At 40.9% G+C, this 27,981-nt stretch overlaps 3 protein-coding genes across 4 annotated transcripts in view; 2 read left to right on the top strand and 1 right to left on the bottom strand.

The window, feature by feature from the left end:
- Positions 1-2,435, top strand: part of LOC123029058 (WD repeat-containing protein 64-like) — a 51,159-nt gene extending 48,724 nt beyond the window's left edge. The window contains exon 30 of the mRNA XM_044441550.1: positions 2,340-2,435. Coding sequence (XP_044297485.1) covers positions 2,340-2,400 — 61 coding nt within the window. The 3' untranslated portion in view covers positions 2,401-2,435. The remainder of the gene's footprint in view (positions 1-2,339) is intronic.
- HSPH1 (heat shock protein family H (Hsp110) member 1) lies at positions 48-27,740 on the bottom strand. The gene is made up of 18 exons (XM_044441553.1): positions 27,441-27,740; positions 23,890-23,947; positions 22,918-23,058; positions 18,631-18,753; positions 16,501-16,600; positions 15,734-15,867; positions 14,608-14,852; positions 12,148-12,376; positions 11,350-11,456; positions 8,777-8,910; positions 7,813-8,015; positions 6,632-6,763; positions 6,241-6,378; positions 5,292-5,417; positions 3,860-3,967; positions 3,128-3,247; positions 1,542-1,703; positions 48-878 (listed from the first exon to the last, which is right to left on the bottom strand). The coding sequence occupies exons 1-18, from the start codon at positions 27,545-27,547 to the stop codon at positions 684-686; spliced, it is 2,562 nt and encodes an 853-aa protein (XP_044297488.1). The 5' UTR covers positions 27,548-27,740; the 3' UTR covers positions 48-683.
- Positions 23,937-27,981, top strand: part of B3GLCT (beta 3-glucosyltransferase) — a 173,406-nt gene continuing 169,361 nt past the window's right edge. For both annotated transcript variants that reach the window (XM_044441555.1, XM_044441554.1), the window contains exon 1: positions 23,937-23,969. The gene's annotated coding sequence lies outside the window, so the exon portion shown is untranslated. The remainder of the gene's footprint in view (positions 23,970-27,981) is intronic.

The following is a 27,981-nucleotide window of genomic DNA, read 5'->3' as shown; positions in this document are numbered from 1 at the left end:
GTAGACACTGAATATTACAAACACACATGAAGCCAACATTGTAAGAACTGTAACCATTTAAATGAACTTTATTAAAGCTCACTAAAGGCATCACAGGAACTTATGACAGGATCAGCATATTACCTTCTTTTGGTTTCCCACACATGAGAACATTCTTGTTGAGCAAGAGACTAAAACTTAAAACAATTCATCATGCTGCTGCACATTTTGCTTCTTCTAGCAAACATTTTGGACAATGATACAAAGAACACTTTAAATTTGGTTGCCATGTAGGCTTTTGACTGAATGCTATTATCAATGAAAGAAACATAACAAAAATGGAGAAGAAAGAAAAACTACCTTGGCATCTACAAAAGCTCTAGGTGCAACCCTTTTAAAGGAGCAGTACCTTTTGTAACAATCCCTTGATATTAGACTTATAATTGATACAAAAGGTTAAATTCCCGCACAGAAGATTTCAGTAAATGTTCACAATTCCACAGGAATCTGAAAGTTACCAAGGCAATTTTCCTCCTAGGATTATCATGATCTCAATCTCTACCCTTTTTAACTGATCCTTTTCCCACATAATAACAGAACTCCAAGATATAAATAGCTCCCCCAAAACATTACATGTTTCCCATATAACATAATACAGTTGCAGTCTTTTTCCTTGATGAAATTGTTCATTGAAATGCAATGGTCTAGTCCAAGTCATTAATGGGGCTCTCATTCATGTGACAATCACCATTTTGCTGTGCTGTCTCAATGTTTTTAATTTCTTCTTCTAAATCTTCATGTTTATAAATAGAAGGTGAATCTAGTGACTCTTCCCTTTTAGGAGAATCGACTTTTGGCTTAGGCTGGTTTACAATGGGCTCACACACATTCTGTAGCTCCTGCAACACAACACACAGACATATACTTTAAATAATTTTTTGAGGCTAATAAAAACAGTTGTTTTTCTGAGCTGGTACTACTTAGCTCTGTAAGCTGAAAAGCATTGCTCTGTATAGACCAGAACCAGATGTTTCAATTCTGAAAGTAAGAACAAACATAACTACAGCATAAGCACAGCTGCTAACTTGAAACAGCAGTCCTGCATCTTTTCCCTCTTCATATTACAGCTGTGAGCAAGTGCAAATTTCTTACTCCCACATTAAATGGACTAAAATAAGGAATTTGGGTAAATCCTGTGCTGGAATCTAGTGATGGGTAAATCTGTCAAGCTCCATTTCATGGACTTTTAATTTTGTTGTTTCTCTATCAAGACAGCAAATATTTTTGTTCCACATGAAAATACATTCATATTTTCATGCACATTTAAATACATTTCAACATTGATCTATGTTCTGCTTTATGGCGAAGTTTGGGTAGTCTTCGATGAGTTTGCTTAAAATTGCAAAACAAATTAATTTCCCAGGTTTCCCTACCACACATAGTTTCTACAATTTCTACACTTGTGGAAATTTGCCCTTTGTTTGCAGGAAGACACACATTCAGTTTCTAGGACATTAGCATTTCCTTCAAGTGATTAAATGTGTACCATAATTAATACTTACTCCCAGCTTTCCTCTGATTTCATTTACACGAACTACAGGATCCTGATCAAGGCTCTGTTTCGCCTGGGCATCCAGTATGTTGTGCAGCCATTCCATTGTGTCACTGATGCATTTCCCTACTTTATTCATTTCACTTTCATCAATATGAATGTACTTCTCATCCTGAAATAAGGAGGTATATTGACCCATTATCATAACAGTACAATTTTTCATGCCTTCCTCAAGCACCAAGAATTGGGTGGGTTTAACTATTCCTGTTCACTAAGGGCCATTTTGCACATTCACATCAAAGTGATGAAACAAAGTCTTAATGTACTTCCTCTTCTCCCATCTTCCATGACTCTTGTGAATAGCAGAGATTTGGACTCTGTTCACAAACTGGGAAAATACAAATTATGTGAAATAGCTCTGGAACCTGCAAATATTAGGCCTGAGTTGAAATTTGAGATGTCTCATAGCTTCATGATCAGAAATAAGCCTCACTGAAGCTAAACAAGATCACCCTTGGTCTCTGCACTCAGCTTAAAATCATGGCAGAGATAGCATGCATGTTAATGGAAGCGATTTTCAGACATTATCAAGGCCAGTTAAGTCAGTAGGCTACCAAGGTTCCAAGTGGAAATATGACTGAGGTTCACATGAAAAAGGCAGCAGAATTGACTTCAAAGAATTCCTGTTTTGTTTTGTTTTTGGGTGAGGGGGATGTGGAGAAGGATTCTGTTTGGAAAACTACCTTTTAAATTCAGTGGACTATATCTAACAGAGCTCTTACATCCTCTCTAATTCCTTTCCTGCAAGCAACACCTTGAATTTGTGGAATGAAGATACAGTGCTTCTGGAGGCAACCAGAAACTACTGAAAATGTTGACTTTGTTGCTTTCTCCAGAAGTGTTAAATCTGTTGTGTAAGGAGTGGGTCCTACATGTGGAATGGAATTGCTGGGACCTGCAGCTTGAACAACAGAATCTCGAACAAGAGAATAAGTGGTAGTAGAAGCACTCCACTATATCCTGTACTAGATCTTGCACATTTACATGAATGTTTATTGCATCAGTAAACCTGGTTTATCAAAACAGCATTTTAAAGGGGAGAGAGAGGCAAATGCTGTGTGAGGAAATAGGCTATCCCTATTCAATGAAGCTGGAAAATTATGTTGCACATGGAAACCAAATGGTCATCTGGCCAGATTAAAACTGTGACATTACTAAAGATTAACCAAACAGTAGCATGGTAGACCAGAGTATTACCTACTTTTTTTTCTTTTTGCTTTGCTAGTAGAAATCTACTTTGATAAAAACTATTTGTCAGAATAATAATGGATAGTATAATAACCCTTCTAAAGGTAGGGGTTTCTTCCTGATACGGTGCAGTGTTGTGTATGTTATATTAGACATGTTGCAACAAAAACTGATCAATAATAATGTAACTTATTAGGTAATGTAATACCTAGAACTTGATTTAAGGAAACTATTTTAGGCAAAAGAAAATTAATGTATAAGGCATTTGTTCCATCTTCCAATTTGTGAAAAAGATCACCTGAAATACACACTAGAAAAAGAAAGTGAACTCCACTGGGTGTTACATACTTTGTTCCTGTATTCTTCTATAATCCTGGCATAATGTTGAGCCTTATGCCCTAGCTCTTCCAGCAGCTTCGGCCGTTCTGCGGCTTCTTGATATCTGATTTCAATAGGAGTCCCAAATTTCTAAAGAGATTAAACTGATTTAACATACATTTGAAGTACAATTCTATGCATGCAAACCATGCTACATTCAATAGGATTTACTCAAAGTTGGTATATGATTGCAATTTTTTAGCATCAGTAAGCACTTCTTAATGCAGGGCACAGCAGGTGAAACCCAATTCAGTTTTTTGTTAATGGACCTCCTCTTGGGAAGGACATGATTCTCTGTCTTCCATGCAATACACTCTATATCCTTAAAAACTGAAACACTGTGGAACACACTCCCCAGCGTTGGTACCAACGCTGCTTCCTTTGGGCATCAGGAAAAACCCTTTCTACCAATATTTTAATTGTCAACCTGTTTTAATTGGTGGTTTTATATTTAACATTGGATGCTATGCAACTGCTACTTGTATTTCTGTTTTTATTCTATTGTATTACTCTGTTGTAAACCATCTTGAGACCTCTGTCAAGGGACAGTACAGAAAATAAATAAATAATTCCCCTGATTTTTATGAAACTATCTACAGCAGAGGGGAAGGTGTTGGGGGAAAATGAAGGGAGACAGTCCTGTTGAATGTTATGCAATAGAAGGTCATTCATGCATTTCTACCCCAATGAAAGTAGCCATACCTTTAAGTCAGCCAGTTTGTCCATATAGACCTGTTTTGGTTGATCTTCTCCCTCTTCATATAACCAGTCTTCTATTTCTGACAGGAGCATGGAAAAACTCTGGCGATTCTAAGCAAAATAAATCAACATTCTCAACTTCTTGTAAAATTAAGTCCTCAGATATTAAAGCATTGTTGAAAAGGTGAAAAAGGGGTGCTTTTGAGCCAGTTACTGACTCTCAACATTACCCATTTCTGTCATTCTATGTTGTAAGGATAAGACAGATTGAACTTCTTGTAAGAGTAATAAAGGCATGATAAAGATGTTGTAGTAGTAAAAATAATTCTATTAGACATGATGGCAATATGCTGTCTTCCAGGGTCAGAGGCAGTATGGCTATGTATACCAATTGCTTATGTCCTGCTTTGTGGGCTTCCCATAGGCTTATGCAGAACAGAATACTTAATGAGACAGGTTTTTGATCTGATCATGCAGGGCTCCTCCTATGTTCTTAAAGGCACAATTATATGCATCTTTAGAGATCAAGGTCATGCAACTCCCAGCTTTCCACAGCCAGTGCCTTTTTTCTTTCTGTGCATGCACAGAGTTACATCTTAAGAAGCTTTCAGCAACATGCAGAAGGGGAAAAATAGAGATGGTAACCTGGAGAAAACATTTTATCTCTGATCCAACAAGCTGAGATTTAGTACCCACCAACAGCTACTTTAACAGGTCAGTCACTCTGTGCAGAAAAATAGAGGGTGGTGGGCTGTCTACTGCAACATTTTAGGAAGGCAGGGAGAACTACACAACCACTAAAGCATTGGTGTTTGAGGGAAGGAAAGTATGGATTTCTAGGCAACCCCTGAGTGCCAGACTGAGACTCCTGGAGGTCTAGATTGGCAATGGACCTGGGACTGCACACTCTTGGGTTTGGTACTGGGAACTCCAAATGCTGGTCCCCTTCTATGCGATTCATGGTCTTAAAACCCAACAGCACAATCCTAGAGGGTGTTTTAGAAGGGACTACATAAATACAGCTTGCCAAGTTGCATGATCCTTCAAAAACTTTGATTTGAGAGAAACAGTGAAAACACGACAGCACCAAGAAGTTTGTTGATACTAGGAATATCTTTTCCAACCCTGATATTAACTAATACAGAGGCATTGAAACATTTTAATTCACCATGACTAACTGACTTTCAACTCATTTATATAATTTACTTCTAAGTCCAAAAACAAAGCATTCAATTGAGGAGGGCATGCATCTAGATTCAGTTCTGGAAAAATTTGGAATTTATGTCATCTTGAAACTGCCTAGAATAGGAAACAGGAAAGGAAATGTTTGAAGCCATTGCTTAGTAAACAATTACAACATCAAACGTATGCAGTGTTAGTGTGGGAGGCATTCCTAAGAAAGGGAGTACAGAAATATTTTATGTAAAATCAATACCGTTTCACAGACAAATTTCTCATAGGGTCCAGACAGCTTGTCCCTGAACTCATAAACGTATTCTTCAACAGCATTCTTTGCATCATTCCTTTCTTTCTCTAGTTTGTCTTGCATAATCATTTTGCCCTGTTTGATTACCAAAAACAAGCCATTTGTTACATTAGACTAGATGCCAGATTTTGAAATAGTACAGGATTTCAATGAAGGCAGTCACCAACAGCATGAAGCAATGACTTGCGTATAGGAATAGGCTGCTACAGATCAAATCGCAGAATTTTCACACCAGTTCAAATGCCATCTTTTTCAATGAGTCTATATGAATTCAGCTGCTGGCATCAAATAAAGAGAACTCAAGTGTTGTCTATGCATCTTTGAACTCAGCCTCTATTTTCTAGATTACATAGAAGTGTCTTCACATAAGTGCCAATGACAGCAACCATAACAGGTAACACTGAAACCAATTATGTTTGAGAAAACATGGGTGGGATCATACTGTTTAAACAATGTCAATAACCCTTACTTCAAACAACAACTTATCACCCATGTAAAAGGGAACTATTTCCATTTCAGTTCTGTCCAAACGACAGAAGCCCTTGTGTGGTTTACTTTTTAAAAAAAGTAATCAGGCTTTTTGCCAGTGGCAATGCAAAATGAAAAAGCAACTATGGACTTGATAGTGGGGGATATTTTAGGACAATTCGTCTTATAAAACTTAAACATCCTCAAACTGCATGTCTAATGTATAACAGGTTGTGTAAGTGAGATTACTGCTTTTGTAGATTTTAAATTTTGGTTTCTTAACCACAATAAAGAATGTCAAAACTATTCATGGAATTACTGTAGTCAAAGATTTTGCCACTATCAAGGAATGTGGCATTAAGAGATCTCTCATGTTATGACCCCAGGAGCCAAAGATGCATCTCAAGTATAAGTTGATCAACATTCATACCTCTGTTTCAATGTACATGTTGAGCAGGTCTTTTCCAAGCTGCCACACCAAATTTGCTTCAATTGGCAATTCAATGTTCCTTACTTTAATCTTGGGCTTTTTAGCTTCCGGAGGCTGATCGCTTTTCTTTCCGTTTCCCTGGGATGGACAGTAGAGAAGAACATTAAATCAAAGGAGAACTGATAGACATTTTCTTAGCAAGCTCTTTAACAGAAAGCAGAGTTTCTTAACACTTTTTCTTGATACAATCTCAATTTCACTAGGCTTGAACAACTTTTAAACAAAGTGGCTGATAAAAACTGCCAGAGAAACAAATAGCAATGTGAATTATTTTTACACATAGTTAAATAGAGTTTTTCATCTAGTAGAATGCATTTAAAGGGTCACTCACTTTTTCAGCATCTGGGATTTTGTTTTCTTCAGAGGGAGCCTCAGGAGAGAGGGGAGACTGTGATGTTTCCTGACCATCTGTTTGTACCTGGGACTGAGCTCCAGCCTCATTGTTGTCTTGCTGGATTTTTTTCTGAAATGGGAGCCCAGGCACAAAAGATGTGAGAAATACATGCACTCAGGATCAACAATAAATTTAATGGCTGATACATCTAAAACTGTAAGAATGACCTTGAGATGCTCTCCACACATATTAGCATTATAAAAAGGATGTACACTTGTTACATGAGAGCACAGCAGTACTGAGGATCTCTCTGGCATTTCCAGTTGGATGAAGCACTCTAGTCGAGCAAATCGGATAGTCTATCACAATCTCTCACTATCCCCTTGAGGCTGCAGTATTCCCTATCTTGCCAATGCCTAGGAGGAAACATTTTTACTATATTTGTTACTGTTTTATACTACCAAAGTCCCCTGGGACATGCACAAAAATGTAAACTCTACAACAGAGCACAAGGATACCTAATACAATGTCAAAGACTTCGAATGTTTAAACCCAAATAAAAGCCAGCAGGAGGAAAAGATGTAAAAAATTATCTAACAATGCATAAAAGTCAAAGCTGAGGAATAAAAATGCTGGGGAAAATAAGATGATCTTCATCAGGGGCCAAAACAGCCAAAATGTAGACTCCAGGTGAGCCTCTCTGGGGAGAGCGTTCCACAACTGGGGTGCCCCGCCTCTCCTTGGTAGCCACTTGCCTCACTTCATTTGGTGGGGGCACCTGAAAGAAGGCCTCTAAAGTTGAACTTAGGGTCCAGGCAGTTATTTATGGGAAGAAACTCCTCTATGTCTGTAAGCTATTTGTTAAGTCCAGTTATTTGTTAATCCACCCCAGTATCACCTACTGTGAGCCGCTCTTAACACACACTCAAGCACAGGTCTTTCACTTCAACTGCTACCTGACCCTTTTAAACAGAGATGCCAGGAACAAACACTGAGCTATGGTTCCTCCTCCACTGCTGGCTTAGATGCATCTCTATAGCTAAATCAGAAACAAAATTCCTCAACCCCACCAGAACCTAGCAGTGTTTCCTATCCTATCCTATCCTTTCCTGAAGTACCAACAAAACTAGTTTTGTTAGAAGGCACTCTGAGTATTCTAAGTGAAGAAACCAACTTACATCACTACTCTCAGGATTATTTTGGTTCTGAGAATCCACTTCAGCTTCGACACTGGGATCTTCATTCTCTTCCATTTTCATCTGCTCCACCATAGAGGCAGTTGAGATACCAAAAATGCCATGATTATTGATACGGACTTTGACCTTAACTTTAGTTCTTTCTCCATCCTTCTGAGCTGCAATATTCTGGATAACGTATTTTCCTAAAAACAAGAAAATTATCCTAAAGTAAACACTGAATTCTTAAAATCATTCATCAAAACATGTAATTTTTAGAATGTTCTTTGAAGTTGCAAAAAATGGCATCTTCAACACATGACTAAAGAAATCTCACACTGACCATAACAAACCATAAACAAAACTTAAACAATCACAGTAATGTTCAGTAATTATTCCTCTATGTCCCAGAATACCAAAACACGGAAATGGCATGCTTTCAGAACATGTTCAGAAGTCATGTTCTGATTCTGAAAGTCATGAAGGGTCAAATACAAAGATTCTAATGTAAGTAGCAAATCTGCAGGCATTAATTCTTCGATGTTTCAATTGTGTTGTTCAGCAGCAAAACATTATTTCCGACAAATGTGATGCACCCATTGATGGAAAAGGATGCATTCATCACCTTGAATTAGGATTAATTGATCCTTGACCCTCCACTGCCTTTCTGGGCCAGAAATCTATCATTCCTCTAATATATACCATCTATCATTTTCTGCAACTGTGTTACAGATGGCTTGAAATAGCAGCAGAGACTGCAACACCAGCACATCCGTCTTCATGGCAAACAGCTCTTGCAGGTTTTTGTGTTAAAAATATTTTAAAAAGTTAAAAGTCGACTGACCAATGAATCAGGAAGCAACTTTTCAATCCAATCTGCTAGTATTAGACTATTAAGTAACATAAAGGAATGATAATCTTTGAGAAGAGACAGGCTCTCTTCCTACAAAGACAGGCAACCACTTACCAATATTTTTTTCAGGGTAAGGGACACTACTGGGATCAGAATAGAAAGCCTGGAGTTCAAATGGGCCTTTTCTGTAAAAAGTGAGGACTTTGGAAAAAGGTGCTGCATGATGCCTGCTGAAAACTTCATGAATTCTGCAATTGAAACAAAGGGACAGAAAGATGAACTAGAGATGAGCTTGAATAGAAGCAGCCTTATTTCTTATTGCAATTGGTCTTCCATATCCTACTGAATGTGAAAATACATATTATACAAAGGACTTTAATGCATAACAGCTATTTGCTGACATTCAGCAATTAATAGAACTTTAGTCTGCCAGATTAAATTATCCCACAAAATCATAAGAGTTGGAAGGGGCCAGAGGGCCACTAAGCCCTACTCAGTACAGTACTCCCAGTTAAACCATCCCTCTCAGATGGCTGTCCAGTTGCATCTTGAATGCTTCTAGTCTGCAACACCCTACAACATCCCTAGGTCATTTGTTTCATTGTTGCAGTGCTCTAACAAGTCAAAATTTCTTCCCGACATTCAGCCAGAACCTGGCTTCTTGTAACTTGAACCATTATTCCATGTCCTGCACTTCCCCTGTCCTCCATGATTTCCCAAAGATAAGAGACAGTGGTTCTGAGAGTTCCACCAGCTCCAACTCTTGGATGGAGTTCATCAGGCCCAATTAGATGACCTATCAATCTTGAGCTGCCATCCTGTTCCATCAGCTTTTACTTCCCCTCATTCAGGAAGGTTATAGAGCTGCTTTTGGAAGAAGACTGAACCAAAGTAGGAATTGAGCACGTCTACCTTTTCCTTGTACTCCATTACCATTTTGTCATCCATATTGAGTAGCTGAATCCTTGTTTCTTTCCTCTGTCTTTTAATTTGAACATATTGGAAGAAGGCTTTTTTGTTACTTAGCAGCCCTCACTAGCCTAGGTTCATTCCTAGATTTAGCCTTCCATAGGCTCTAAGCAGTTTAAAAGAGATTTCAACTAACAACAGTTAAAATTTCACAACCGTATTAAGTAAAACTAATCTGGAAACACCTGCTGGAAGAGATATATCTTTAACTCCCTCAGAGGTAGCAATCTGGGATAACTGCCTCATTTCTCTCAATAGACTATTCCATAGTTTAGGGACAACCACTGAAAAAGTCCTTTGGATAGTAGACATTAGTAGTAGTTACAGAAGATTGCTAGAAGATTATTGCAGGCAAGGCCGAATATATGGACAAAGGAACTCCCTGAAAGTATTTTGGACCCAAGCCATGAAAGGCTTTAAAAGGTAATTTCCTACACCCTATACTGTATCTGGAAATGTTCTTGCAGCCAGTGCAGAGACTTTAGTATTGATGATATATGGTTTCTCCATGATGACCTAGAGATCAACCTGGCTGCCATATTTTATACTAATTATAATTCCTGGAACAGGCACAAAGATAACCCTATGTAGAACACATTGCCTAAATTGAGCCTAGCTACTGTTTGCAGTTTACACTCCTCCAGAAAGGAATGCAGTTAGCAAATCAGCCAAAGCTGCTAAGACACTCGTGACCATGACTTCTATCCATGCTGAAATCTCAAGGGCTGGGTCAAGCCACACCCCTCAACTGTGAACATGATCTTTCAGGGGGACTATGACCTCTTGGACTCAAACCCTTAACAGCAAGCATCTCCATTTTGTTTGGATACAATTTCAATTTGTTCTTCCTCATCCAAGCTGTCCCCATGCTTACACCATGCTGGCTTTCATAATGAAAGCCATACCTGAACAGATATGTGTCAGTACATATGTGGCTTCTGCTCTGATACAGGAGAACATAGGGGGAAAAGAAGTCTGCTTGTAACTTGTAGTAATGCACTATGTATTTGTATACATGCAGGCTATGCATTTGTCACCACTTAAGTGGCAACCAATGACTTGGAAAAGGAAAAAAAACCATACAGTGACATTACTAGATCTTATAAGGGAGACAGAAAGAGAAGAAGGCAACTCCCCATGAGGAAAGGTTATAACATCTGAGACAATTTAGCTAAGAAAAGACAAGAGGAGATATGATAGAGGTGTACATAATTATGCATGGTATGGAGAAAGTGCATAGAAATACATTTTTCTCTATCATGGTTTTTACCCTGTAAAGTTGATTCAGATTAAAGTAATTCTTCCCATGGCACCCAGTTAAACTATGGCTTTCACTTCCACAAGACGTAGTGATGATCACCAGACTGGATGGTTTGAAAAGGGCTTGGACAAATCCATGGAGAACCATAGTATCAATGGTGGCCAGTCCTGATGGCAGTAGGCTACTATCAGCATCAGAAGCAGGCCTGTGTATGCTAGTTGCTTGGGAACCTGAGTGGGAGGGAGCTGTTGCACTCACACTGTTCTATTTTCCACGAGCATCTGTTCAGCAAGTGCATGATGCACCTTGATGTGATCCAGCATGGGTCTTATGAGAAGATAATGTATGACTGATTCCGTTAGTATGATAACACCTGGAAAGCTGGTTTCAACTTGAGTTACCTGTTAACAGTACAGGTGAATTGTGTCAAAACATGCAGCTTTAGGTTGTCACTTACCCCTCGGCATCTTCAGATTCTGTATTCCACTGCAGTGATATTGGGTATGGAACTGCATCTGTGATGGAGATTTCTCTAACTTTAAAAGCTGGGGACAGAATTGCACACTAAAAGAAAACACAACAAAGAATGTAATTTATTTCCTGCTTGGATAAAACAATATACAAGAAAGAACTGAACACTTTAATGGTTCAGTCAAACAGAGATAGAGAACTATTCACAGCAGCCTTCCAGACGTTGTGGACCAAGTCCTGTCAGAAAGAATGGCCAACGGTCAGGAATACTGAGAGTTGTAATCCAAAACACCTGAAACTCATGAAGTTGGGAAAAACTGCACTACAATGCCTATTACAACAGACAAAGAGACATGCTAACATATGGAAGTTGCATTTTTTATTTTAATACCATCTTATGGCTCAAGATGTTGACCTGGAAATGAGTTCCATTTACTAAAATGAAGTGTTTAATACAAACAATTCACATAAGAGAACCCATGGGTTGTGAACTGTGAATTGTGATTTGTTAACATGGCTGGGTCAACACCACATTCATGATTCAACAACCACCCCTAATTCTTATTTTTGTGTGAACCAGTTCAACCTGTGACATGTGTTTGCTTAAGCAAATGATTCCTCACAACTTGAATTTCAAATTGTTTTGTGACCTCAAATAAGGCTTTTATAGTATTTCTACACATTGAGCTGCAAATCAAGTGCTGAGTAATCCAGTAATTTCGACAAACAGCTGAACCAAGTCTAAAATAATCTATCCTCCAAGATACACTTGCTATTGACGTACCTGCAATGCACAGCCTCTTGCAACAGCTTCATCTGCATTCAGTGTTGTGCTGACATCTTTGCCAAAGAATTTCCCAATCTTCTCTTTCACAGCTGGGATGCGTGTGGCTCCACCTACAATTTCAACAGCATGCACATCATCCACTTTGACTTGGATTTGGTCCATCAAAGAACGAAGGGGAGTATCTATCCTTTGCAAGAGGTCAGCACACAATTCTTCAAACTGAGACCTAGAAAGGAAAACATTACAGTAACAAGGTCTGAAGCTCCTTCAGAATTAACTGAGGCAGTCCAGGCAAAGGGCTTGAACAGGCAATTGCCAGTCGACTAAATGGATTATCTAAATCTATTTCAATGGGGCATCAGGCCTGGATTTGGAACCAAAACTGCCTTCCTTATCTTTTGAATGGTCTTTGTTGGGAGAGGGAAAGCACAACCCTGTTGATTCTCTTGGACTTCTCTGCAGTGTGTTCATGGTATCCTTCTAGATAACTTGCCTGTGCTGGGATTAGAGGCACTACACAACAGGGTTTTCATTCTTACTTGAATGGCCAAGTCCAGACATGGTTCTGGAGAATTATTGCTCTGTGCTTTGGCAGCTATGCTATCGGGTTCCACAGGCCTCTTGTCCCCAGCGATTCAATGTCTATATGAAACTGTATGGAGAAGTTATCGGGAGACATGGGCTGAGATGTCCTCAATATGTGGATGACACTCAGCTCTACTTCATTTTTTCATCAAATGCAAGGAAGACAGTGATGGGTTTCAATCAGTGCCCAGGCATGGTAATGGTAAGGAAGAAGGTAAGGAACAAAAAACTAAGACTCATTCCACATACTATTGATGGGTGGTTTGTCTGCCTGGATAAATGATATTTAGGCTGTTCTGGAGGTGGTTGCATTTCCCCTAAAGGAACACAATTTAATAGTTTGGGATGCTAAGACCTTTTTATTTAAGCAACATTTTAAATGCTAAATACAATTGAATTTTATCTGGCCAGGGCGGCTTATTTTATAATGTGTGTTTTAATTAAGATTATTTTATATGGATTTTAACTTGTTTTATCTATGTTGTAAGCTGCCCCGAGGCTTCGGCGAATGGGGCGGCATAAAAATGTTTTAATAAATAAATAAAATAAAATGCTCTTGGATCCAAATTGTCACTGAAGGCACAGGTGGCATAGGGTACCTTTTTTCAACTTGAGAGGAAGTCTACAAACAAAGGTTGTTCAACTGGCAACTTTCTTCTGTGTCATATGCAGCAGCAGAATGGCTGCTGTACATGATATAGAAGATTGACAGTAGTTGCATAGGGTTTGATGCCTGGCAAGTGCTGCACAAATGCTGGGCATGCCCATCAGGAACTTGACTTGTGGCTGCAGAAAAGTGGACTAGATTCTGGGGAGGCAAACCCAGGAAAGCCAACTGATTCCCACTCCAAATGGATTCCTCACACATCCATAGCTTCTACAAGAACCTCTGCCAAAGGAAGCAGATTGTTGGCTACCAAGAAAAGGGCCTTTTCTGTTGTGGCACTCTAATTCAAAGAACTTCCCAAAGAGGTTCACCCAGTGCCCACATTGTGTTCTTTCTGGTGCCAAACAGACATTCCTATTTTCCCAAAGAATTCTTTTAAATCGGTTACTGTATTTTAATATTTGCACATCTGTTAATTTATAATATAGCTTCAAAATTTATGGTGTATCTTATGCTGTATTTTCATTTGAATTTCTATGAAAAACCAAGAGAATAAGAACCATTGTTCTTGAAATGCGATAGAAATACATAACCCGGATGATTTTTTCTCCACTGCACCCTTGAACAAGGGACAAAATCAAAACAAGTAGCTTGCCAAAAACAGAAGTATATTTTAAGGACTTCAGTGTTAATGCAGAGATTGCAGAGAGAATATTAAGGAAGTGATGGCAAGGGAAGGAGGAGGGTTTTTTCTCCTGGTCAGTCCAGACATTTATCAGCAAAGGCAAGGAAGGCAGTCTATGTTTCTCCATTAGGATTGCAGAGCAACTACCAAGGAGGACTACCTCAAACTTCAATGAGCCCCACTTCTTATGGAGCACTGATCTTCCTCTTTGTCTTCCTCATCATACTAAAGCCCGGGGTTATCCAATGAAGCAGAGATTCAGGACAGATCAAAGCACATGAGTAAAGGATGGAATTCACTGTTTCAAGAAAATATTAATGACTACTTGCTATTAATAAAAACTGTTAATGTCAGGGTGGCTACATATTGCCAACAGTTCTGGACACAGCAATGCCAGTTGCTGAGGAACATGAGTAAAAAAAATGCTGTTGGGCTCGTCTTCTTTATGAACTTCCCATAAGCATAGAATGGCAGGAACAGCGGACTCCAACTTGATCTGGCACAGCTCTTATCTTCTAATGGAAACCTTATAATCTGCTTCCTTCCAGTATAGTTTGACTATATCAAACAGATCTCTTACCTATTCATCTTTGAAGACACGTCCTTATCATTCAGGAAGCATTCAATATTAAGTGGAATATCTGTGCTGTTTGAGCTCATTAGCTTTTTCAGCTTTTCACATTCCTGATATAAACGAATAAGGGCTCTTATTTTTGATTTGGGGTCCAATTTGTACTTGGCTTTTATCTCAGCACAGAAGTGATCCACTAGTTTTTCATCAAAGTTTTTTCCGCCTAAGAAGGGATCAAAAGCTGTACCAAGCACCTTTGAAGAAAAGAATGCAACGTTAGCTGCCCTGTTCAGCACTGCTATTAATTCATGAACTATTAAAGTTATCAATGCGAAGGCTAAAGAAATGGTGCTAATAAAATTACGATAGGAAGCTGCTGTATATGAAGTCAGATCCCCAGTTCATCTAGTCCGGTACTGTTAACATGAGTGAGACCACACATAACAGCAGTTGTATGTTGATAACTCAAAGCCGAAGTGATGAGCATGCCGAAAGCAGCACACTTGCACTAGATCTGGCAATCTGTGGGCTAATTAACCCCTGATTACAGTTGTGAAAATTTCGTCACTGACTGGCTAAGGTTCTCCAGTTTCAGGCAGGTATTTTTCCAACCTTACCTGAAGATGTGAAGGATTAACTCTGGGACAGTCTACATGCAAAAGTTGTGCTCCACCAATGAACCATAGTCCTTCCTCATCACTAAACTGGTGCTTGTAGACAAATACATATGAAGTTTCCACTGCCTGGCAGTCAATACTGATAGAGTCAGCTTAGTTTCCACAACTCCCTCAAAGTTACTGAGTAGTAACTTGGGAAAATGTACCCAAATCAAGATATTATTCCAGTGCAATGTTCAGCCAACATGAATGTGACTACATCCCCTTTTATTTCCATTTAACTGTTTTGGCACAGCTTTGCCAGTTTAAAAATTCTTACACCATTTTTAATTTGAAAATACATAATGACAATGCTCTCTTTGGCTAAGGGTTATTTGCTTTCCACTGCAAGTGCAGTGCTCAGAATGTGCAAGTGTAGGCTCTATTTCCTGCCCCAGCTTGAATCCTGCTGCTTTAGCATGCTTGAAAGAGACTTTCTAAACAAGTAGACTGTGCATTGCCTCCTAGGCTCTGCCTACCTTCAGTTTACCCTTGTTAAAAGCACAGGCTGCTACTTGAAAAGCCGAGTGGCCCATATCAACGAACACCACTAGCCGTGGTTTCTCTTCTGGAGCTGGAAGGTCCTGCTTGTAGATCCCATAGTTCAGAGCCACTGTGAAAGAATACAAAGGCATCCAGATATGTTTAAGTTATGTATAGCTACTATACCTGTGTTAGAACTAAAATGTGCATACCATTTCCAGATGGGTATATGGTTTAGCATCAGGCAGCATGGTTTTCTTTAGGGCTAAAAGGTACTCAGAATAAAACAAAAAAAGGAGGATCCATGGAAAGGAGGGCTCCGGAACCTTTTTTTTTCTCTGTCAAGGACTGCATTCCCTTGACAGCAAAGGCAGGAAAGGGCAGGGCCAGAGCCAAAAGTGGGTGAAGATACCCCCTTTTCTCTCCTTCTGCCACATACCGCTTTCTCCCCTTATTCCCCCAGTGGACTACTGAGGAAGGGAGAGATTGCTGTTCTCAAAGCACTAGACTGATCCTTTACAGAGCACTTTTGAAACTAGGCCAAGATCTGTATGTGGCCCTAGGCTACAGGCTGTGCAACCCAAGACAGAGGAACACATTAAGCTATAATGCACTTATAAACTATACAAACAATTTTATGAACTTGCATATCTGTCTATTGCATGCCCGTATATTTCTACAATATACTTTTATATCAGGCACACAGCTATAAATGGGGGGACTTTCATTGTACCCATACACAAAGTAAGCTTTATGTGCTTACCTGCAGTCATATCATTCATTAATCTGAGACAATTTAATCCAACAACCTGAGCAGCATCCAGCAGAGACCTTCTTTCAGCATCAGTGAAAAATGATGGAACCTGAAAGAAGCAATTACATATCCAATCACCATAAGGAAAAATCCTGCTTTCAGGACAAAAGCTATTTTGCTTGAAAATCCAATCTCTTTGAAATTTTGCTCATTTACTACATAAAAGTCACAAGGTTTCAGTGAAAATAAAGCTGGTTTCTCAAGCAAGTTCAAAGCCACCTTAAGGATGGATATAGGAAATCTTGGAAGGTGGTGGTTAAATAGTAATAGAAGCTTGAAGTGTAATTCCTGCACTTTGGAAATGGCTTTAGAAACCAATGACCCATTACCAATACAAATTGTGAGAAAGCAAGAGCCAGGAGCATGTTTCAACAGCTGTTTCAGTGGGGCAAACTTTCAAGAGCCAAAGAAGGAATTCAATGAAAGAATGAAATATTGGAAATGGAACTGAGTCAGAGCTGTATCAACACTTCCCTACTTTACAGCTGCTTCATGCTTTACAGAATTCTTATGTGGAAAATAAGTCCATGCAAGATTGAACACATAAGTAAATCACACATGTCTACTTTTTGCTCTGTTGCTGGCTGCTTTTTACTGCTGTGGTATCTTTAGACAAATAAAAATAGGACTCATACATGCCTCTCCATCTGTATGGTTGGACAACTAAAATTGCATGTGTGAGAACTCTCATGGTAAAGACAGTAGGAGGAAACTCAGAAAGAAAATAGCTATAGCTCAGATAGTCCCTGAAAGATCACTCGATCGGGTAGCCACAGTAACCTCATGGAAGGAAGAACAACAATGGAAAAAATGAGAAAGGTGGCACAGCATATCTAACGGCAACAGTTGCCAAGTAATGCTTTATTGTTCACCAAGCTCTAGTCTTAGGTTTTTTTTTAAAGGCTTATTATCAAACAACAGAAAACAAAACAAAACAAAACACAAAACAAAACAAAAAAAAAACAGCCAATTACAGATAGACTTCAACACATACATTGCAGGAAATTTTATATCTGTAATTTAAGAGCCTGTAAAGAATTGATATTATAATTATGATTTTCCAAGTTCACATTGTAGTTTTTCCTAACTAGAAATTCAAATTGACAATTGACCAACATGTGTTTTGATTAAACCTTCATCATAAACCTTCTACGTGTTGTACAAATATGCTGTATAACTGAAATTGATTTCTTCCAGCTATAGATCATATGTACTATGTAAAAAAAACCTGAACTGCCTTGCAAATTCATAATTTTACTGTAAATATTAACTATTTGATTTCTTATTGCATGCTATACCATTTTGCACATGACAATATGTGCCACTGATTTAATTATGCATGGCCTATATCAAATTTCAATTATATATTATATTTGTGCATTTGTAATTCAGCTTTGTTCTTTCCTGGTCTATCCTAGCACTTGCAGAGCAATCCCCTCTTCCAAGGCCAGAGACACAGCTGCAGCCTCAGGGGAGGTTATTTGATTCCTTTTTCCCCCATTGCAAAGAGCCCCATGCTGGCTCCTTACTCATGGCTGGGGCTCTGACTTTGGGAAAAAGACAGAAGGAGAGGGAGCATGTCAGTAGGCAGCAGAGGAGAGGCCAAGAATCCACCAATTCTTGACAAACTTTAGCTGGCTAGGCCAAGTTCTGGGTCCTTTGAGAGATGCGCAGAAGATAAACCTTTGCAAAGGAAGATGGTGTGGTTGTAAAAGTTTCTGCCATTCTTCCCGTCCTGCATTACTCTTGCAAACAGTGTACTGAACAACCAAATTGAAAGCAATGGTCTTTTAGGACTGTGCTCTTATGCGGAGGCTCCAGAAGCCTCCCATTCAGACATCTGATCTGTTCTGCATCTACTTAAGCTTAGCAGTGCTGCAGCTTCTCAGCAGGAGATACACCCAGAACATTCAATAGGTCCAGCTCTGTTTTGAGATTTACCAATAGTGAAAGATATTTAAACATTTGGTCTAGAACATTTGTTCTACAGAAATTACCGGACAGCTTCCACTGGATCATATAGTGCCTGCATAAGACGAACAAATCCAAATACATCAAGAGATAAACATAACTACTTACAGAAATAACACAATCTGTTACGGGCTTTTTGAGGTTATTTTCAGCAGTCTCCTTCAATTTTGTCAGCAGCATAGCTGTTACCTGTTCCACACTGAATAAATGCTCTTCCTCCATGTACGTTACCTGCAGAAACAAAATAAGGCAAATATTGTAGCATTTCAAACACATATAGTGAACTTTTAATACCGTGGGGCACAATCCTAAGACATCCCAACATTGAATAATCTTATTTGGACAAAGTCTCGGATCTAAAGTTCACTGACCACAGAACAGTGACTGCACATGGGATACCCCTTCCCCAACCCCTCATAGCTTGTGTGGAAAGCTGCCTCCCTGAGGTCAGAAATCAGCCTTGGAGAGGGTTCAAAGACATACCGGGGGAGAGGGCTAGGAGGGAAGGAAGTTGACTAGGGCCAAGAGCTTATGCTGTATCCACTGCATGTGTGTGGGTGGGTGGGCTTTGTAATTGGGTGGGTTGGAGGGTTTTATTGTATTTTAATTGTATTTTATTAGATTGTTGTAATGGATTCATGCCTGGCCACTACTATGGGGTTGCCTGGGGAGTGCGTGGGCGCCACCATTGGGGTGGTTTTGGGCAATGGTCAATATGGCACTGGGGGTTTAACGTGTTGGCATAGAAGAAGGACGGACAGATGGTTGACACATGTTCCCCCTTCTGGTTATTCCTCCAACCGGAAGGTTCCAGGTATGCTTATCAACTGCCCCTCGGGCCTGACAGCGCTGTTGCTTAATGCCAGGTCGGTCCATAACAAAACATCCCTCATCCACGACTTAATTGTGGATGAGGGGGCTGACCTGGCTTGCATTAAAGAGACTTGGGCAGGAGAGGCGGGGGGATGTGTCCCTCTCTCAACTGTACCTGCCTGGGTATCTGATCCAGCGCCAGCCACGCCTGGAAGGGAGGGGAGGGAGGGGTCGATTTAATCTGTCGAGCTTCAATTTCCCTTGTGGGGCTTCTTGTTCTCTCAAGACCAGGTCTAGAGTGCCTCTATCTGGTGTTGGGCAACCGAGACAGACTGGGGATTCTGCTGGTGTACCGTGCACACTTCTGCCCAACAGCCTCCCTGCCTGAGCTGACGGAGATCGTCTCGGACCTGGTGTTGAAGACCCCCAGGATGTTGGTCCTGGGGGACTTCAATCTCCATGCCGAGACTGTTCTGACCGGGGCAGCTCAGGACTTCATGGCCTCCATGATGGCCATGGGGTTGTCTCAACATGTCATAGGCCCGACCCATGAATGTGGACACACACTGGACCTGGTTTTCTCGACGGGGCAGGAAGAGGGTGATCTAAGGGTGAGCAATTTATGTCTGACTCCCCTGTCATGGTCAGATCACTTCCTCATGAGGTTTGAGGTCGATGCCGGCCTTTCCCTCTGTAAGGGTGCAGACCCTATTGTGTTGGTCCGCACTCAGAGCCGGATGGATCCCTGAAAGCTCTGGGGGAGTTTCCAGTTGATAAAGCTGGCGCTCCTGTTGATGCTCTGGTTGAACTGTGGAATGGGGAAATGACCAGAGCTATTGACACGATCGCTCCTAAGCTTCCTCTCCCATCCAGCCTGTTCATCCCCATGGTATACACCTGAACTACGGGCAACGAAGCAGGTTGGGAGATGTCTAGAGCATAGGTGGAGGAAATTACGGGATGAATCTGACCAAGCATGCTTACGAGCTCATTATCAAGCCTATGCTGTGGCGGTGAGGGAGGTGATGAAGAAATTTGTCTCCACTTCCATTGCCTCCTCACAGTGCCGTCCAGTGGAGCTCTTTTGAGTGGTACATGGGCTGGTACATCCTGGCCCTAAGAAAGATCCCGTACCACCCTCAATGGCCTGCTGTGACGACTTTGCCCAGGAAAAAATCGCTCAGATTCGTCATGAGCTGGACTCCACTAGAGATTCAGATCTTCTAGGGAAGGTGCCAATGTCTCCATCTGGTCAGATATTATTGGATGAATTTCAGTTATTGTGGCCTGATGATGTGGACAAGGTGCTTGGACAAGTACATCCCACCACCTGTTTACTTGACCTTTGCCCGTCGTGACTGCTGACCAAAGCCAAACATGGGATTGGTGCCTGGATCCTGGAGGTCATGAACTCCTCTCTGAGGGACGGCCGGGTGCTTGCTCCTTTAAAGGAGGCAGTAGTCAGGCCGGTCCTAAAAAAGGCGTCCCTGGATCCAGAGATGGCCGTCAGTTATAGACCGGTGGCCAACATCCCGTTTTTGGGCAAGGTGTTGGAACGGGTGGTGGCAGGACAACTCCAAGCACTCTTGGATGAGACTATCTGGGCCCATTTCAGTCTGGCTTCAGACCCGGGTATGGTACTGAATCTGCCTTGGTCGCCCTGTACGATGACCTGTGCAGGGAGAGGGACAGGGGGAGTGTGTCCCTGTTGGTCCTCCTGGACTTCTCAGCGGCTTTTGATACCATTGACCATGGTATCCTTCTGGAGAGGCTAGCGGTTCTGGGAGTAGGAGGCACTGCTTGGCAGTGGTTCCGCTCCTACCTCGACGGCCGATTCCAGAAGGTGCTGCTGGGGGACTTTGGCTCTGCGCCATGGCAGCTATGTCATGGAGTACCGCAGGGGTCCATCTTGTCCCCCTTGCTATTCAACATCTACATGAAGCCACTGGGAGAGGTCATCAGGAGGTTTGGGCTGCGGAATCATCAGTATGCTGATGATACCCTAATAATAATAATAATAATAATAATAATAATACCCAGCTCTACCTCTCTTTTTCAACCGATCCAGGTGAGGCAGTGGCTGTACTGAACCGGTGCCTGGCTGAGGAAATGGGCAGGATGAGGGCCAATAAATTGAAACTCAGTCCAGACAAGACGGAGGTCCTGTTGGTGGGTGGTTCGAGCTCCTGGGTAAGTGACTTGGACCTTGTCCTGAATGGGGTTGCACTCCCTCTAAAGGACAGGGTCCGCAGCTTGGGAGTGCTCCTCGACCCAGAGCTGTCCCTGGAAGCTCAGGTGACTACAGTGGCAAGGAGCGCTTTCCTTCAGCTTCGGTTAATCCATCAGCTGCGTCCCTACCCTACGATTGCCTAGTGATAGTGACACATGGACTGGTTACTTCCCGGTTGGATTTCTGTAATGTGCTCTACGTGGGGCTGCCCTTGAAGATGGGCCAGATACTTCAGATGGTGCAAAATAGAGCAGCCAGGTTGCTGATGGGGACTGGGCATTATTCTCATATAACCCCAGTCCTCTACCAGCTTCACTGGCTTCCCATCGAAGTACGGGCTCAATTCAAGCTGCTGGTTATCACCTATAAAGCCCTTAACGGCTTGGGACCTGGATACCTAAAGGAACACCTTCTTCTGTATTTGCCCTCCCGCCCCTTGAGATCAGCAGTAGAGGCCCTCCTCTGGGAACCCTCCATGAAAAATATTAGGAGGCAAAGTACCCGGAGGAGGGCTTTCTCTGCGGTGGCGCCCCACCTATGGAATGCGCTCCCCAGAGAGGTCCGCCTGGCACTGTCGCTATTTGTTTCTCAGCGCCAGGCTAAGACCTTTTTATTTCAACAATATTTTAATAACTTTTAACATCAGCTTATAGGTTTTAATCTGTAGCCAGGGTGGATCTGGATTTTATTTAAAAACTTTAAATAAATAAATAAATATTTATATTATGTTTTATTTTATGTAAGCCGTCCCAAGGCTATGCAATGGGACAGCATACAAATACTCTAAACAAATAAATAAATGTATGCATGTCATCTTGACTGTCAGAAATGGCTGACCAGATGAAATGCAGGGTGCAAGGCAGTGGGACTGCCCCACTGCACCTTGCGCTCTGCGTTGGACACATGTAAGCTTCCACATTTGAATGTTTATGTGCACTGACTGCAGAGGACAGTGGAGGATGCACTAGGCTGATAATTCAGGCTATAATCCTATGCATAATGGAGCTTATTTCTGAGTAAATACATATAGTACTGCCAAGCAAGCACACAGTGCTAATATAGTACACTTTCATCCAGAATTTAATTATCAAATGGCAATGTCTCCACGTCCAAAAAACACTGTTTCCCAACACCTGAACTGATGCCAGGTAGCCCTCACTGTTTTCTCCCAGTTTCTAACTGACATACCTTCCACATCCCATGTGTTTCCAGAGGTCCCACACTCTTCAGGGTCTTCTTTTGTGGGTGTAGGAGGGGGCTCTGAGAAATAGGGTTTTTTTCTCTTGGAGTGCAATTCCTGACACTAAGTTATTATAGTTACAGCTTCCTAATTTCTATAAAGAGATTTTTACCTTTATTCCAACACTTCCATTTTTCATTGGAACAACACAATAGCTCACAAGCTCTTTCTCCTTTTGAACAAAAGGATCGTTATATGTACGGCCATGGAATCTCTTGAAGTTAAATACTGTGTTTTCTGAATGTGTAATCATCTACAAGAGAAGAGAGAAAAACTGTATGATGTAGCCATCTTGACCAAGTCAGTCCACTAACTATATAGGAAAATTTAATGCCAGAGATGAGCAAAGTGCATATATTATCCAAATTCCATTTATCATTATTAGTTAGAATTATAACAAGTTTGATAGGGGTGGATGGAAAGTTTTTAGTCCTTTCCCTAATTCTATGTCTCCACATGCATGCATGCTAGATTTCCTAGAAGAAATGGGCCAGTCTATCCCCTGTATATTGGCACAGTAAAAGAGCACTCATGGGGATGCTAGTGGGCTAGAATGGGCACATCTGTTTGCGTATCCTGATGCTCCCATGACCAAAAATAAAGCTTATTCCTGCCTGCCTAGTCCCATGCCATATTTTGGTTGTTGACATGTTACAATATAATGAAAAGTTAGGAACTGGCTTAGATACTTTATGCAGCATCAACCGTTTAACTGATGCTTTAAAAGGGTAACAACCAAAAGACGACAGATCACTCAGAGGGGTTTTCACTTTTCGGCCAACCCACAATCAAGTGATACAGAGCCTCAGGGGGGAAAAGAACCTGAATCATTTGGGGTGGGGGGGACCCTTTCCCAATAACAAATATATGCCTGGGAGTAAAAGGGTAAAAAAAAAAAAAGAATATCCCCCGCCCACACCTGGGGCTTCACATCTCTCATGAAGAACCCTCTGCCTAGTATAAGTTTGGCAACCCACACTAAAGAGAACCACAGGAATTTTCTTAATTTACAGTGTCATTTCAGAGCAGTTACATTACTAATTTAAGTGTAATTTATTCTGATTCTTTTAAGAGGACAACTTGCCTGATTTTTAGCAGACACACCAATTGCTCTGCTTTTGGACCCAAATGACACAATTGACCTGAAAAGAGATTAATCCACCAGTGAGTATTAAATAAAAGTACAGTGAGTATGTTTACTATTATAACATGCAAAGAGACCTGAAAGGACAAATTTACTGCAGTTGGGGTTTCTCTGGTACAGTATGATAAATCTAAACATGTGCACATACAGATGCTTTTCATGACTCAGATGTGAAAGTTTATAGCAACACATTATGCCAGCAGGCTATCACAACATAATTGTAATTTACTTATAACTAATCTACTGTCTGTACAGCTACTATTCATTAGCTTTTGCCCCCCAAATTCTTTTCTACAACAGTTTACATGTTCTTTATGGCATCTTGATGTGTTGAAACTATGGAATGATTCTAATGCACAGCACAGTTGAGAACAAAATGAAATCTGACTATACTGTGAATTCAAAATATATATGGGATGGAATTTTTAAAAAAATTGATCTTGATTCAAAAGGAAATTGGTCAGGACTGTTTGAAGGAAATCCCAGAGACATCTAAGAAAAGTAAGGCAGTACAAACCTGATAATTTAATTACAGGTAAATGAAATTTATACCTCTGACCTCCAGGTAGTGAAAACAAAAGAACCAGGTATTGTCAAAAGCACAGGGCTGGTTTGTGTTGAAGATGTCCTCTTCATAATGTGTAATGAAGCTTAAGTGTGTCCTAATGCCACCACGTTCTGATTTTCCCACCCCCACCTGTGGCAATGAATACAGAATTTGGCTGGAAACACGAACTGCATGATGACACTAAGATTTCTTTTTTAAAAATGCAACACTGCGAGCTCATTTTAAAAATTGCTTGATTAAAATTATATCTGAATTCAAGCAAGCAAAGATTATGCTAACAATCTCTTAAACATGCATTCTATCAGTTACACTGGGTCAGATCAGACACAATGACCCCATTGCAATAAACCAAGGTTAATCAGACTGGAAATAAGTCATTTGATCCTATGATCTGCCCTTGCCTCTCCTCTTTTCTGTTCAGTGAAAATTTCCTCATTTCTTAAACTAGTGTCCTGTAATACCTGAATGAGAAAAGTGCTACTAAACCAAAGTATCAATAAGGAGCAAGGAAGGACTGTGTAAACTTGGCTTATTAGACCAGGACAATCACATCTAAATCATACATCCAATTTAAAAGCTGTTTATTGGTGTCCATATAAAAAAAGAGGTGGGAAATATATTTTTGAGATCAAGAATTTTGACACAACAGCTCTCACACCAAATGGTTATTATGAATGTGATACTGTAAACCAGGGGCTGACAGGCCATCAAAAGCTCTAGAATCCAGCCTCTGATTCCAAAAGATGCCATCTTGAGTATTACATGGCCCAAGTTAACTTGTGTTCCAATGTTTATGTTCTTTAGCATGCCAATTTATCCAGATCTCAAACTGTGAATCAACATAAGATGTTATGGCTGATAACTGCATGACTTTGCTCCTTACATACAGAAGCAGCAGCTACCTATTAAGTAAACAGAGTATGGCATAATTAACTTGGAAAGTTAGTAAAAGTACCAAGTTATATACTAATTAAGCAAATCAAGCCCTCCTGGAAAGCATTAATCATCTACTTAGTTGAAGGTATCTTGTAACAGCTACATTAATAATGTTGTATGCATCTTCAGAAAAGATATGAAATACCAAAAGGAGACTTGATCTAAACAATTTAAACCAGGCTTTTGCTTGGTAGGTGAAATTGCTGCTGTAAATGTCTTTGGTTTAAGTCTTTCCACCTGAGAGAAGATGAAGGATTCAGTTTTAAATTATCCAAAGTATACATTCAATGTGTTTGCATTAAATTCATGTTTATGTCAGATTTTAGAGATATAGCATCACTGGCATTTATAAAATTACAATTATAAAAATATCAGTTAAAATCAGCAACTTTTATCCACGCTAAGGAACCCCAGGCTCTTGCAGGGAAGAACTGGATGCAGGTATGATGTTAAAGTTACAGCAGCAGGCTACTGCTGTAACAAGCATCCATATTAAGTATTACAAATACAAGCCACAGAAAATGAAACTTTTGATTATTTAAAAACCTTGAAGATTCTGGTGACACTCTCAAGACACACACATTTAATTATGGCATAATCAAGTTAGTTATTACAATTTAATACTGCCCAATAACCAAGCTTTCATGATAGTTTCTTGGAATGTCCTTTGCAAACTTAAGATACCTCCACAAGCTCTGAGCATGAAAAGAGACAGGTGTTCTTAAGACTTCCATTCCAATGGGTACTTGGATCTTGTGGATAAGCAAGTATAACCTTTCTCAAAAGACCCTCAAAAATCCTGGGCAGTAGTGATCACTCCATCTGAAATGGATAAAGTGAAATCCAAGATATTCACTTGTTTTGTATGCTCCATTGTTATCTGGGAAATCTCCAGAAGCTTCTAGGCCCTAACCTCACTGGACCAGCCCCATCATGGCTGTTCAAGATCCAACAGGCCCCTCCTTCAAACTGCATCACCGTGCTGCACCCCCCACTTCTTTCTACTGAGCATCAGGAAGCTAAAGAAAAATCGTACAAGCCAGAGTACAGCAATGAATTCTGAGAAAGCACTGCAGTATCACCTCTGCTCCTCCCTCTTTAATGAACACACCAGAGGAAAGATAATCAACCCCCCCCCCCCCAGGTCTCTGTAGACTAATGCCTTCGTGGCTGCTTAAAAAGTGCGGGGATGATTTGCCATAGCATGCCCCCTCACAATTCCTATGCACAGGAAGTAGGCTGAAATGACAAAAGAAGCTTAAATAAGAAGCAGCAATGGTGAAAATGCTGCAAACCTGAGCTCTGGTGGGTGGATACATGTGTTCAGAATAAGGAGCATCCATCATTCTCTGTGAAGCTGTCATATCCTGTAAAGAGGAAAGCTCAACCTTCGTCTGGACTCCTCACTAAGCACATGAATTTAGGAATAACTTGATTCCCCCACTCCCAAAGAAATAGTTAACAGGACGTGCTACACAACCGCTATCCTAAGGCTGCAATCCCGTGCAGTTTCTTGAGAGTAAGACTTATTGGACGTAACAGGCTTTGAGACAACATGCTTATAGGTTTACTTGGAAATAAATCCCACCGAAATTAGCATGGGCTTGCAAAAAGCAACGGATAGCTTCCCGTCAATTCTATGCAGTTAAAGAAGTTAGAGAAAGATAGCTGCATCCCACACCCATTAAAAACACGGGTGTATCCAACAGGCTATGCTCCATAGAGTGTATTTACTTCACTGAATCTGCTCGAAATAGGAGAAATACTGGATGTCATTCTTAAAGAAGGACCAGTTCCTTATGAGTAGACACATTTAAAAACTCATTCATCATAGAAAGCGGGCGATATACATTCTTGCATTGTTTGTACAATCCACTACTTTCATAACTGAGCACCCCAGACCTAAGGGCCCACATCTGGAAGATTCCGCGATTCCCCCGCCCCCAAGCCTCCCTCCAGATCCCGATCCCAGCTGCATGTTACTCACGGAGTGCATCGGTCACTGAATTCGTTGGCCACCGTCTCTATGCCGCCGGCTCTGGCCACCGCGATGTAGCAGCTCTGCGAGCCGAGATCAAAGCCCACCACAGCCATGACAGGACTCTTGCACTGGCCACTCCCGGGGGCAAATCGCTCTCTGCTTTATAATTGCATCTACCTCGAGCGACCAGGTGAAAGTGGCGCTCACGCTCTGCAGGCACGAGCTACGCTCAGGTACAACCGCGCCCTCGCCGCTGCGCGGAAATCGCCGCCTCCGGCCAATAGGTTTAAATACGACAATAGACAGAAGTTTCCAGAAACTGCGACAGCTACTCGCCGGCTCCACGTGCGGCTTCCGCTTCCGCCTTCTCGGGCATTCTCGAACCCTCCCAGCCAATGGCAAGACCTGGAATCTGGTGACGTTCATCGTTGTCAGGGCGACAGCGGACGCCGCGCATTCCTAATTTTTTTTTAATGTTACAGCCTGACGCAGGTAAGAGGCGTGGATAAGAGAGTTCATGTAAGGGCATGCGCAGTTTATTCGTAGT

Source organism: Varanus komodoensis, unplaced genomic scaffold (genome assembly GCF_004798865.1).
Source record: "Varanus komodoensis strain SLA01 unplaced genomic scaffold, ASM479886v1 scaffold4, whole genome shotgun sequence".
Taxonomy (NCBI): Eukaryota; Metazoa; Chordata; class Lepidosauria; order Squamata; family Varanidae; genus Varanus; species Varanus komodoensis.
Note: the sequence above shows the minus strand (reverse complement) of the source record. Positions and strands in the feature narration are given on the sequence as shown.